Raw genomic sequence first — 13,260 nt, 5'->3', positions numbered from 1 at the left:
CCTTGACTAGCCTCAAGTCATTATCGTACATGTTCATATGGACAGAGTCCAGCATGAAGGCCGGATCTTGCTCCCACAGTCTCATCGACCTGCCCCTTTCCCTTGAATAAAGCAGCTCCACAAGTGATATCTCCATCATGCTTATCATACAGAGGGGACAAGTATCCACAGGCAGATGCAACGGCATCTACCACACGCCAACTTTATGAAGCACACACACCCTTATCTTCACCTCCATTCCCGCCCCTATCTCCATTCCAAACCTCACCACTCCTCCCCTTCATCCTCAAAAGCCTTCTGGAACCAGCTGGCCACGTACCGCTCGCGCCGACCAGGACTCGGCGTCACAGGACCTGGAACAGTCGTTGGCGCAGGCATCTCCGCACGGGTCTCATCGTCTTCATCACCATCGGCATCTAGCCCCAGCTCGCCCGCAGCAGTCGTCTTCGCGTCCTCATCTTGGTGGATCGCCATCGCGAGCTGCGCCGCTCTGCGCTTGGCAGCGGTGGCGCGGCGGTTGCTGAGCATGGGGATGTCGTCGTCTTCGTTGTCATCATCACCATCGTTGTCGTCGTCTTCGCTGGCTCCATCGCCCACGTTGTCTTGAGCTGCAACAGCAACAGCAGACTTGAAAGCACTCTGAGCCGTGGTGGTTTCAAGACTGGTCACCTCTTGATCTTCATCATCGTTGATGGGACCAAGCACGGCCTCCAAACCTTGCAAACCAGCAGCAGCAGCAGCACCAACATCGTCATATCCAAGAGAAGATCCACTCCATTTCCTATTCCCCTTTTGCGTCGTCGGCAGCATCGCCAACGCCACCTTCTTCTTCTTCTTCGCCGGCAACTTGACGACGCGGCCACTCGCGACCTTGCGCTGGATCTCTTTGCGTTTGTTCTCGGCATCGATTTCCTCGCGGTCCTTCTGATCAACCAGCATCTTCTTTTGGCGGTTGGTGCGGATGCGGTTGCGGCTGCGGGTCAGGCGATTGGTGAACGCGGCTTGCTTGGACCTCATTTGCGTAAGTGATGCCTCGGCTTCGGCGGCGAGACGCTCGATTTCGACGGTGATGGCAGACTTGACGGGTTTGGGATTGCGTCGGATCTGAGCCTTGGTGGGCGTAATCGGCGCCTGTGGGAGGATCGTGTACGCGCCGTGATATGCGTTGCTGTTGTCGTTGCCCTTGTTGTCGTCCTCGCCAGCCATGCCGTTGTCATAGCTCTCACCCTGCTGCTGGTCAACGGCACCAACACCCTCGTCAGCACATACAAACAATGTATCCTCATCCTCAGCAGCAGCAGCATCCTCCCACTCCCACTCCCCCTCCTCGTCATCAGCGTCGTATCCACCACTATGCAACCGAACCTCCTCCTCCTCCCTTCTCACCCGCTCCCTCGCAAACCTCGCCACCTGCTTCTTCACCTCTGGCGCAAACCCACTCTCCCTCGGTTTCAGATCCCGAATCTTCTTCACGCGGTGATCGCGAGCGCGCTTCACGCGAGGATCAAAGTCATAAGCGAGCGGCGTGGGTTGCGACTCTTTGTCCGTGGCGATAGGCTCGGCGTTGCGGAACTGCGTCTGCACGCGGCCGATCCTGGCCAAGTCTTGTTCGTCTTTGCTCCTGGCGTAGAGGGCTTCGAGGGAGATGGGGGGTCGGCGGGTTGGACGGGGGCTGGTGGTTGGTGTTGCGGGCCGGCGGCGAGGAGGATTGTTGGAGTTGGAGGGGGAGTACATTGAGAGCTCGCGGCGGGAGAGCATCGTGTGTGGTCGGTTGTAGATGTTAGTGAAAAGGAGGGTCGGGGTTGCGGTAGCCACGACTTGGGCCTTAAAAAAGACTCTCGTGCGTACAATACGCGTCTCTGCCTCTTGATGTGGTTTCTAGGGGAAGGAGTTTGGTGTCAAGACTGCAACGAACGTCGTAGTTGAAGATGGATGAATGTTAAGCACCGCTGCATCGCATCCATCGCGAGCGATAAATAGTCTAGCATCGTGTCACCCCTTGTTGCCGTGACGCCGAGGCAGATGGCCGCGGTTGCCTGGGTGCATGAGTGGCAACAGTGTAAAGGCAAATGGTTGTTGAGGCTCTCTCAGGCAGTTGCTTGGCAGGAGTGGTGGTAGGAGGTGAGTCGAGGTAAGGCAACGAGGCAAACGCCAAGGCCACTGTAGCTTCTGTCTTAGGTGAGTTCCGAGGGGCAGATCATCGCGCAGTCGTGTTCAGTAGTATCAATTCATTCATACCGCCTAGAGTGAGGGTTACTGGGCAGCTTGCAGCTAAGCTTTGCGGCATCGCGCTGCTTAGCTCATGCCAAGTCCGTGGTCGATGTCGAGAGCATGAAACTTGTAGAGATGGTGGAGGGATCCTCGTTTGTAGGATCTCTGGTACCTCACAAGTCGCCATGATGGTAAGCGTCGGTTTTGGCGTTCCGGAACAAAGCTGCAAAACGCTCTCGAACCAGCTCCGTGTTTTTCTGCAATACTTGGATCTCCATCACATCAGTGACGGGCAGCAAAATGGAGGATTGGTTGGCGTCGACCGAGGTGTAGCGTGACCCGTGCCTCCAGTGGAAATGCGACAGGCTCGGGATTGGAAACCGTTGGCACAAGTTAATGGCGCACTATGCTAGAGACGTAGCCTGCACATTGCTGAACAGCTTGGAAACGCGTGTTTAGGCGAGGGATATCAACGCTCTCAAACTCAGTTGGGATGAGGTAGGCTTTAGTTACGGTTGACAAGCTCGCACAGACGTAGACCTCCGCACCTGCAGCAGGAACCTGCTAGAGGAACGGACCGCGCTTGTTTTATGCACGCTTGAGGCTCGTGGGAAGGGAAGACTGTGGCGTCGAGCATTGGGGCTCGCCGACGTAGTCAGTGGGTCAAGACCGCAGAAAAGTGGTTACAAGTTCATGTTCAGCGACGCCGAACTGTGGCGATTTGGCAGGTAGGATATGTACACTGCCATCAGTGAAGCGTCGTGAGCGGCATTTGTGGTCTCTGCGCTGCGAGTAGAGAACCTAGCTATGGAGTGATCAATTCTTGGTACTGAAGCTTGAGGACAGTCCGACACCCAGGATCGCAGTTGGACATGTATACACTTGCCACTCTATGCACATGTAATCCAACGATTCACGAACAGCTCATTACTGCTTCAGCCTCTCACCGGCCATGTCTTCTTGCGCATCCTTTATTAGGAAGCTAGGTCGTATTAGCTAAAGCCTGGCAAAGTTGCAGCCAACACTTACCTATACCACCAGATCGTCGGTACCACTGTACCCAAGTGCCACAAGCTATGTGCATCGAGCATACCACCCCACGGAGGGAAGTCGAACAGTTCCAAACTCATAGCCATGATGATCCATGCAACAATCAAGCCGGGCCATGCTGCCCAAGTCTTTTGCAGCTTTTGATAACGCATGATCGAGAACCAGCTCCATAAAAGGTTTTGAATAATTCCAGCAACCACATTCGCTGCCATGTTGTACGTATAGTCCCAGCTCCACGCCGTCAGGTATGTGACGTGAGCCGCATACAGCAGGCAGCAGGTGATGGTCCATACGCGTAATATTGATTGCTTCTGTGGCGTCCTTTGATCCAGTCTAAAGACACGAATGGGTGTAAAGTACAGACCATAGAGTACCGACGCGCCAGCAGCGAAATAGTCGAGCTTCTCAGTGAAGTCAAAATCCCTGGTATGGAAAATCATGCTGAAGATCCAGCTGGCCAAGCCAAAGTACCCAAATAGCATATAGTATATCCTTAATGGATAGTTGACTGGCACATTTTCTCTGAGACGCTCCATGCCGTTCCGATGCGCCAGGAAGTTGAAGAAAGAGAAGAGCACCGAAAAGGGCTCCTGCATGCCAAGAAATCGGTGGAACGGCCACTTGCCATGATATTGCACAATAGGTTCCAACATGGGAGGATCGCGTGCTAGGCGCTTCTGCGTGATAATGTGCTGACAGACATAATCACATTCCGTGGGGCAGGTCCAGAGAAGGAGGCGGTGATGTAAGGCTGGGAAGTGTGAGCCACGGGCAAAGACGTAGTCGTGGGCCGGACTGTCGGTATTGGGCGGCTTACGGATGGTGGCGGATTTATCGTCACAATTCTGCTCTTTGCAGACCTGTGCTATGTCAGTCTCGAGCTACGGATTAGCAAATTAGTGTGATGAGTTCGAACCTGGACACATTCACGGAAGTCAGGTAACCGGTCCCCGATGGACGCCGCCGTCGGTGCCACAAGAAGCGAAACAATGGCAAGGGCAAACAGCCATCTTATGATAGGCTGCGATTGGGGCCCTTGCGCCATCGTTGTACTTGATGAATCTGAGAGCTCACCGGCAGACGGAAGAACATAAACTGGAGATAGACTGCCCCTTTACAGATCAGGTTTAGCAGCGGCGCAAATCTTGGCATAAACCTCCGCCTTGCCGCACGAAGAGATGTCTACGAAGAGTAGTAGACACGGGCTTTGCAGCTTCTTACTATGATGGCCGAAGATGTAAGAAACAGAGGGAGGCAGATCTGGGTGCACATGTATGCATCTGGAAAAAAGAGACGAACTCATCCACCACGATGATCAGGAATCGTGTCAAATCCTATGACTGCCGGCAACTGCAACTGCCACCTACTTGGGGCGTCGCGGATACAATAAAGACCGCATGCATCTCAACACAGCATGCTTCTTTGTCAGGAACGATCTGCGGGGAGAAGCATCTCGCCCTTTGGGAGCCGCGACCCAACATGACCCACGCCCTGAAATGCAACAATTTTCCAGCCCCAACTCCACGCTCAGAGAAGAAACACAACTTCCAAGGCTGCGCGATCAGTACACCCACCGGTAGCTAGCGTACCGACCAGCAGTTTCAGACTTGCGGATGATCTTGACCACATTGCCCTTCTTCAGACCAAGATACTTGGCAACTGGGTCGACTGCCTGGATACGTGGCAGCTGGGTTTCCTTAAGTCTATATCGATCCAGAAGCACCTTCTTCTCCTGGTCGCTGAGCAGCACATGCTTAGGAACCAGCTCGTGCTTTGTGATATTCACCAGCAGGTCTCCCTCAGAGAAGGTCTCGGCAGTGATACCACGCTCGGCCAAAGGCTCCAAGGCGCGCAGCGCAGCGGCGTTCGGTGACACCTTTGTTATGAGAATACCGTTGCTGTAATTCTGCTGATCGAGATTCTGCGCAAAGGCGCGAATGTGTTTGATACCGACAGGTGCCTCAGGGCAGAACTCGACATACATCGTACCAGCCGTTGATTTGGGGTTCGGATTCTTCTTAGTCGGACGGGGCGTGTCGCGGGTGATCATCTCTGGGGTCGGGTTGAAGAATTGAGTGAGTCTTCTGCGACTGTGGCATGTTAGTCTGAGCGAGGGCCGGTCCCTGCCAGCGGTACTCACTCGATAACATCGGCACCGGCCTGATACTTGCCCAAGAACTCTGACAAACCTCGATTCAACTCGGACTCTGAGACCTGATAGCCCTGCGACAGGTTAGCGCAGATCTCATGGCTGTTTCTTCAGCGGCGCATACCCGATCCGCAAGCAGCTCAAGAAGAGTCTTGGAAATGCGCCACAGTCGCGTGTTCTCTGCATCGACTTTGTCGTTGCTAACTGCCGGACGATCGACCTCCATCTTTGCGGATTGCTCACTCCTCCAAGTATGAATGTTGGCCTGCGCTGGAAATAATATTCACAAACAACAAAAAGTTTGGACTGCGCAAAGACAATTGCTTCAGGCAACTCTACGGTGGCGCAAACACACCACATCGTGTAGAAATCTTGGCACCAAAAATGGCACCGGCAGCAATTAATTCCGCCGCAGCCAGATGGCCCTACCTGCGCCTACAGTCACTAAGCTCCGCCTGCACAGCAAGGTCATTCTCGGTTGACTGAAGCTATATATTAAAGAAGACTTCTTCTCACTCCTCTCTGTTGTCATCGGGCTGTCAACCGCCATGGTCTACTAGTTCTCTGCACAGCAGCTCGCTCACCGGTCACACTCTTCTTAACGGTTCATCCTACTGGTTATCATCCTCTCCGACAAATAAAATGGCCGACACCGCGTCTACTCCCGCCGATGGCGCCGTCAAGAACCCTGGCAAGCCTGACGAAGTCAAGTACAAGGCTGACTTAGCTGAGGCGCAAAAACAGCATGATGCCTCCAAGGAGAAATTCGTATGTAGATCGAGTTCACGAACGAATCAGCTACTGACTGTACCCAGCAAGCTGCTAAGACTAAGTTCGAGGGCGCCACCGGCTCAGGTCGGAGGGATCCCAACGATCGTTACGGACTCCTTGTGAAAGACCAACAAGAGATCCGGAAGAAGCAAGGCGAACACAAGTCGGCCAAGTCCCAGCAACGCAACGTTCATGATCGAAATGAGGCCGAGATCAAGAAGCTCATCCAGGAGCAGAAGGACGCCCGCGGCCGTGCTGGCTTCAAGAGCGCTGACGAGATCGATGCAAAGATCGAGTCTATCAACAAGCAGATCGACTCGGGTACCATGAAGGTCGTCGACGAGAAGAAAGCTCTCGACAACATCAGTCAGCTCAGGCGCCAGAAGAAGGGATTCTCGAACCTCGATGACCTTCAAAAGAAGATCGACGAAAAGAAGGCCGAGAATGCTGAGCTCAGGAAGACTTTTGACAATCCAGAAGTTCGCGCCCTGCAAGAGAAGTACGAGGCCAACCAGAAAGAGCTTGATGAGATCAAGTCGGCTCGTGAAGGTGACCGGAAGAACATCGATGCCCTCCGAGCTAGCAAGGACAACTTGTATGATGAGCAGAATGAAGCCTACAAGAATGTCAAGGCTATCAAGGACGCCTACTTCGAGCAACGTCGCGCGTACAAAACATGGGAGGACAACTATTACCAGCAGCGTCGCGAACGTGCCAAGGCTGAGCGGGAAGCAAATGACAAGGAGAAGCGTCGCCGTATCGCCGAGGCCAAGCTTGAAGAGGCTTCGGAGCCTGCTTTCCTTGATGAGATCCGTACTTCAGAAGGTCTGATCAAGCACTTTGATCCCTCGTACACGACTACAGATGGCGAGGCCACTCCGGCGAAATATGCTGCTTCTGCTCAACGCACCATCGATGACTCGGGCTTCAAGGGTATGAAGGTTATGAAGAAGGATGAAGAGGACTTCTTCGTTGGTGGTGGTGGCAAGAAGAAGGGCAAGGGCAAGAAGCCTGCTGCCTCAGCTGCCGACTCCAAGTTCAACATGAACATCGGTATCATCGAAGAGTTGGCCAAGGTTGGTGTAGACCCGCCAAGCACCAAAGACGATGTACCCAGTGTCGTGGAGAAGCTCAAGGCGAAGGTCGAGAACTGGAAGAAGAATCAGAAGGAGCAGACCGAGAAGGTAAGAGCCCACCGCCGATGCTGCAACTGATACTAATAATGTACTAGAACATCGAGAAGGCCAAGAAGGAGATTGAGCGCCTCGAAAAGGAGGCTAGTGAATCGGCCGCTGCCTCGCCTGCTGAAGGTCGCCGTGATCGCGGCAAGAAGGTCGCCCAGGCCAATGTTGAGCCCACAGCCGAAGCCGAGCAGGATCAGGAGAAGGATGGTGTTGCAGATGCCACAAAGGAGCTAAACGATGCCAAGATCGAGGATAACGAGACCCCTGAGGTTGCTTCCGGCTGATATGTTTCGGAAGCAAGACCATCATGCTTGTTCGGTGATCGGGACACGGCCTCGAAAACTTCCCCAATTACCTCTCTTATGATAGCCTGATAGGACATCTTCTAGCCGTCTGAAGATGTTGGCACAGGTAGCGGGAACAAGCTGCAACTTGAGGCAGCTCCCTTTTCAGACCATCAAATCTCTTGCACAATCTATTGTCTTCTCCCTGTAAGCCGATGTAGTCATCCCTACCGATGCAATTGTATCGACCTCGTCACCCACGGGGCGGGTTCACTGCGTGCCTTGCCATTAATCACCATTGTATGATTCATCGCCACAGTCCTCATTTGTCAAATTTTTCAAGAGGGTCCTGATTCACAGCTCCAGCCTTGTCTCATCCAAGTGCTTCCTTTCCTATGATGTTTCGTGTAGACACAAATGTCCACAGTGCACCACGTGGCTTTTCTCCACGCACCTGTCACAATTGTCTGAATACCGCGCTGCCATCCGCTTCCACAGTCGAAGACCCTGCAACATCAACACCCCGATCTCAGCGCCTCTATAAATGACAATTACATCGAGCTTCCACGTAGTGAGCCGAGTCCAATGACATCCTATAGTTTAACTGATTGATCGCCTGATTCGACGGCCAATCACAGTACGCGGCGTTGCCAAGAGGCAGTGAATAATCGCGGACCGTGCCAACCGGGACAGGACTTTGCAGGGCACTTGCAGCGGCGATTGTTTGAGCAGCGGGCTGTGGGTGCTGTGGAGAAAGGAGCGGGTTAGGACCTCCAATATCTGACATGGAATGTTTTGTTACCTGGTCAGGGCGACAAATGGGCTCATGTGGGCGCGAAAATGGTCCACGCCCGCGCCGCGCCTACACCAACGAGGGAAAACAGATACGAGGTCGTCAGGGCTATAGTAAGCGAAGACGTGGTGGGGTTTGTATTAGAGACTGAAATATGGTGGTGCTCGGAAGAGTGACAACTAGAGTGGTCGGCGGTAGCCGAGCAGTGACGCACTGGGAGTTGCATTTCAAGGAGCTGTTCGTTCTATCTAGTCGTTTGCTCAACGCTCACTCAACGCAATTCTCATTCGATCTAGTCTTGAAGTATTGATTTGGACATCTTGCAAGGCCTAACGCAAAGGGTGAGAGTATCCTTGAAGAACGGAAGCCTGAGGAGTTTTGATCAGGTCGCTATGCCCTGAACTATTGCAGAGTCCATCGTTCCATCAAGGAGTAGGTGGAAACCCCGATTCCGGGCCAGATGCTCTTCGCCTGATCACCACAGGACCTCGTCCTCGATATCATCATCGTCGATATCCACAATCCGTCTCAAGAGCAACTTGCATGCGCCAACCGCGTTCCAGATCCGAAAGTCGGCAGGCTGCATCGTGACCGCCACCATCCTCGACGCGTGATCCTCGACTGTGTCGCACAGCTCCTGCTGCGCTTCGTCCAGCAGAGTACGCAGCGCTGAGGTGTCATAGAGGATCACGTCGTGGTCGTTAGCGGCAAGAGCCAGCTTGAACGCCTCCTTGCCGCCGTGTTGGTACATGGAGACCTGCACCAATTTCTCTTGCAGGGCTTCGACAGCTTCGATGACGATATGTTTCAGCTGTACCATGTTGAGATTGTTGCGGACCTCGACTTCGGCGAGGCAGGCTTGCAGACCCTTGAGGACGAAGAAGGCGACGGCTCTTTGACCGTGTTTGATGGAGTAGCGAAGGCGGTTGGGGTCGATGTGCGCGGAGGAGCAGAGTCCAATGGGCAAGTACCGGTCGAGAACCTCGACGGATTTCTTGATTTGAGTCTCGGTGGGACGGAGACCGGTTTTGGTGTAGGCATCGGCGGTGAGCTGGGCGATGATGGTAAGGCGGCTGGCGTCTAGGAACTCGTATTGCTTGTCAATAGCATCGCGGTATTTTGCGAAAGCTGGAATTCCGATCATGTCGTGCAGATCTTGGAATGAGGGTCGCACGGACGGGAAGAGGCTTGGGTTTTGGAGGACATGGTCTTGTGCGCGGATCGATGGGTCGAAGCTCAAGTCTGCCAGGCCGTTCGGATCCATTTTCAGAGGGCCATATGGATCACTGCGTGAGCATGAGAACTTCCCATCCCACGGAGTGTCTGTTGGCGACATCTTCGATGCGCTGCTAAACGGTGTCGTGAATGTGGCTGAAGTAAAGAGAACAATGTACAAAAGCGTGCCGATTTAGAGCCGCCGTTTTCCATGAGAGTGACAAACAAACACAATTACAAGGCAACTTAAGTCACATGACGCGGTGACCTCGTGAACTGACCTCTGTCTGAGGATGGAGTGATATGAAGAAGTCTGCACCCCACCTGTAAGGCAACAAGGCGGACACTGCTTCTTGGCAGACTATCCGGAGCAGAAACATTTGTATGGATCATACGACTCTCAAATTTGAGCGATCATCTCAACTGTTGGTTTAAAGTGCAAAATGTTGTGATTCCGCCGTCAAACATCACTTTCATCGAAGCCATGAACGGTACCTGATGACACCGGACGCCAGTCACCCTGAAGCGATATCGCTGGTTTTCGGGCTGCGTATAACCCATCATATGACAGTATAGAAGAGCATCAGAAGATATGGACAAGCTGTTTGGCCTCCAATAGATCCGAGCTGTAGATGTCGTTCCCACTCATCAGGCCGTGAACATAGGCATCGCCTACCAGCTCAACATTGTAGTCCTCAGGTTCGCCCTTGTCGTAAAGCCGTCGTAGGATGTACGGAACTCGAGCGCCGTCAACCATGTGGAGCTCGTCACCAATCTCTGCATTTGGCGGTATCCAGGCTACATAGCCTTTCACGGTGACCGCGTATTTGCGGAAACCTCCCGGAGACCGCTCAGTATACTCGTCTGAGTCAGCCATTCTCTTGAATTGGATATCTCTGACCAGGTCCTCGTAAGACATGCAGAGTTGCATCTGTTGGAAAGAGTGTTGAGAAGAATGCACCCCCAAAGCCTCTCCCTCCCTTATTTCCGTTGCGAGTGAGATAACTCTTGGAAAGGTTTCCTGCATTTCTTCGCGGCTGAGAGCACAGTGTTTCGCAATTATCTGCGACGACCTGGCACGCTGGTCGTCGAATATTTTGCTGCGCCAATATACCTCTTCTATCGGCTTACCGGTCGGGTAGGTCCCAAGACCTTCGGTGAGCTCGGCTAGATCCCACTCTAATTGATGTTGGCGGCATTGGTGACGATAGAAGGCACAGAGCCACGCATAGTAGTCATCTGAGCAAATATCTCGCGCAATATTTTTAGTTGATGGGACATCGCCTTCCACGTGGGTGTCGAGGACGACTGCAATTTCGTCCATTTTTTGCGTATGAATGCCGAGGATGAAAGTGTTTTCCACTGCCTGGAGAAATACATCCGAACATGGTGGAAGTTCAGTGCCGTGCTTAAGAGCAGAAAAGCGTGTCATAGCCAGGTCGACCACCCCAGTTGGCGTTGCACCGGCCCAACATGGAACCCAACTAGGGACACCCTCTATTCTTCCAAAACTTTGTGGAATAGATAGTCCGTCCATGTTAGGTGCACGTTTCCTGAGCTGAACACCTGCCAACCCAATCAGGACCTCTTTCAGGCCGTAGTCGTAGTTGATGAAATCTGGTTGGATGTCATTGCACAATGATACCAACGCGAAGATCTTGTCGCGCGGATCTGTAGATTTTGCAGCCACAGTCCTGATAAGACATGCGAGCATATTTGATCGGAGGCCCTTAATCCATTCCTCACGCCACAGCGCCAGCGAAGATGCCGCAAACCTTCCCAGTCCAGACCCACGAGCCTCGTGCATTGCTTGTGAGAGAAAAGGTACTCTTGCCAAGTTGGCTGCAAAATGAAGAATGTAATCTTCTATTACCGTTTCACCACAGAGGAACATGAAGTGCTGGGCGTGAAGTAGCTCTTGGATGATCCAGACCCTGGACCACCAGCTTTTCTCGTATATCGGCGCCACGGATTCCCATGCTGGATGACCAACGTAGGGGATACCCTCACGTTCGGCAAGAGTGAATGTGCTCGCGAGGGCGGGAGCATTCATCACGTGATTTCCGAGCCCATCGTAGACCTCTCCCAGTCTGAGCGTCTCCGTCACGCTGCGAATCGTTTCGAACCCTCTTCGATCACTAGTGGTCATCTGACCTAGCCAGCCGACCACGATAGTAGCACTTTGATATATCTTTGCCATCATCTGGACCTGCTGGGTCTTTTCTGCCACATCCTGCTGATTGATGGAAAGGGCATCGATCCAAAGATTTCCATCGCATGCCTCGAATATGGCCTGGCTGCGTAGGCTCGTCAGGGCTTCAAACAAAGTTTTCGAGACGTTGACCGTGCGATCGTCCACTTGGATAGAGTGTGACACATCCACCGTACCCCAGGAATAGGAAAGGGCAACATAGGCAGGTGCTCTGGCCAACTCCTCACGACTCGTTACGCATCTCAATTCCGAGGTAACCTCGACTGTCGAGAACTTCAGGATTCGGAATTCGCCGGGGTCTAGGGACTGCTTGCTGGAGCTGGCAATCGAGGCACTTGTGTTCACTGCTTCTAGGGCGCCGTCAGCGTCTGTCGGCCGCGATGTGGCTTCATCAGCAGTCAACGTAGTTGTGATGGTGGTAATATCTTCTCCATCTGGAGTGAGGCCAGCTAGCGTCGTTCCGAAGAAATTCCCTCCTTCATGAAACAATCGGTCCATAGATGTTTTTGAATCTGTAAGATCGACCCGATGAGAGCCGTTAGTATACCTAAAGGTTGACCGGAGAATGTGAAGTTTGGACGCCTTCTTATATGCCACAGCACATTAGCAGACCAAGCCGCTACGCCCCGTCCACTACCATTGAGGCGGCCAGGCCATGATGAGGCGCAGTCCAAAACATGCTGAATCGGTGCAAATTGTGCTAAGCCTCGGTGCGGCCACCTGTAGCCCTGGCAGGGAACTTTGGCGGCTGGTACGAATGTACCGGTAGAGTCGCCTAGGGCCCATGGCCTCGATATGCGCCCAGCCGAGATGTCCTTTGCCTCAAATGCATCTACACCAATCAGGAGACATCGACAGTGCCGTCACCCCTGGCATGAAGACGGCGAGCGTGGGTCGGCGGTCACCCCACGGCCAGCGGCTTTAGAACCGGCACAACCTGAAGACTGCTGACACGAACCAAAGGTCACCGGCCCTTTATGCCAAAGGGTGCTGCGAACAGCGCTGCAAGCGTCAAGCACATAAATACCCCGCGCGAAATTCCGAAACAGTGCGAAGGGTTTCAAGCAGGTCGGCGCTTATTAGCATAATGAGAGACGATGGTGTACTAGAGCTCAGGTCATTTCTTTGCACGATGTAATGATACTCATTCGGCCAGCCCTTGCTTCGACTGGATAAATTCATGGGCAAGAGAAACATTCGAGGTATTTCATATAGCTCCAGCCCTCGAGAAGATTCAGCCCTGGCCCGCAGCGGGGCGCATGACCAAGCCGTTCGGCCCATTGATCTTATATGAACCTTATGTCGTGATAGGTTTGTGATTATTACCTCCAAAATGTACACGGAATGCTATCCAGCGTCGGATGAAGCGACGGTGGACGTTGAGATGCAAG

General features: G+C 53.1%; 6 protein-coding genes across 6 annotated transcripts; 1 reads left to right on the top strand and 5 right to left on the bottom strand.

Moving 5' to 3' along the window:
• Nucleotides 1-264: 264 nt before the first annotated feature.
• Nucleotides 265-1,758, bottom strand: HMPREF1541_10752 (uncharacterized protein; the record flags this gene model as incomplete). The annotated part of the gene is made up of 1 exon (XM_008715421.1): nt 265-1,758. The coding sequence occupies one exon, from the start codon at nt 1,756-1,758 to the stop codon at nt 265-267; it is 1,494 nt and encodes a 497-aa protein (XP_008713643.1).
• Nucleotides 1,759-3,138: 1,380 nt separating this feature from the next.
• On the bottom strand, nt 3,139-4,306 carry HMPREF1541_10751 (uncharacterized protein; the record flags this gene model as incomplete). The annotated part of the gene is made up of 4 exons (XM_008715420.1): nt 3,139-3,193; nt 3,241-4,012; nt 4,079-4,121; nt 4,178-4,306. The coding sequence occupies 4 exons, from the start codon at nt 4,304-4,306 to the stop codon at nt 3,139-3,141; spliced, it is 999 nt and encodes a 332-aa protein (XP_008713642.1).
• A 516-nt stretch (nt 4,307-4,822) lies between these two features.
• Nucleotides 4,823-5,636, bottom strand: HMPREF1541_10750 (uncharacterized protein; the record flags this gene model as incomplete). Its single annotated transcript, XM_008715419.1, has 3 exons — nt 4,823-5,351; nt 5,402-5,484; nt 5,535-5,636. 3 exons carry the CDS (start codon nt 5,634-5,636, stop codon nt 4,823-4,825), a joined length of 714 nt encoding a protein of 237 aa, XP_008713641.1.
• Nucleotides 5,637-6,052: 416 nt separating this feature from the next.
• On the top strand, nt 6,053-7,649 carry HMPREF1541_10749 (uncharacterized protein; the record flags this gene model as incomplete). The annotated part of the gene is made up of 3 exons (XM_008715418.1): nt 6,053-6,178; nt 6,226-7,365; nt 7,413-7,649. The coding sequence occupies 3 exons, from the start codon at nt 6,053-6,055 to the stop codon at nt 7,647-7,649; spliced, it is 1,503 nt and encodes a 500-aa protein (XP_008713640.1).
• Nucleotides 7,650-8,917: 1,268 nt separating this feature from the next.
• On the bottom strand, nt 8,918-9,778 carry HMPREF1541_10748 (uncharacterized protein; the record flags this gene model as incomplete). The annotated part of the gene is made up of 1 exon (XM_008715417.1): nt 8,918-9,778. One exon carries the CDS (start codon nt 9,776-9,778, stop codon nt 8,918-8,920), a length of 861 nt encoding a protein of 286 aa, XP_008713639.1.
• A 462-nt stretch (nt 9,779-10,240) lies between these two features.
• HMPREF1541_10747 (uncharacterized protein) lies at nt 10,241-12,367 on the bottom strand (the record flags this gene model as incomplete). Its single annotated transcript, XM_008715416.1, has 1 exon — nt 10,241-12,367. One exon carries the CDS (start codon nt 12,365-12,367, stop codon nt 10,241-10,243), a length of 2,127 nt encoding a protein of 708 aa, XP_008713638.1.
• Nucleotides 12,368-13,260: the final 893 nt, after the last annotated feature.

Source organism: Cyphellophora europaea (genome assembly GCF_000365145.1).
Source record: "Cyphellophora europaea CBS 101466 unplaced genomic scaffold supercont1.14, whole genome shotgun sequence".
In the NCBI taxonomy this organism is placed as follows: Eukaryota; Fungi; Ascomycota; class Eurotiomycetes; order Chaetothyriales; family Cyphellophoraceae; genus Cyphellophora; species Cyphellophora europaea.
The sequence above is the reverse complement of the archived record's forward strand: the minus strand, read 5'-3'. Positions and strand labels throughout refer to the sequence as shown.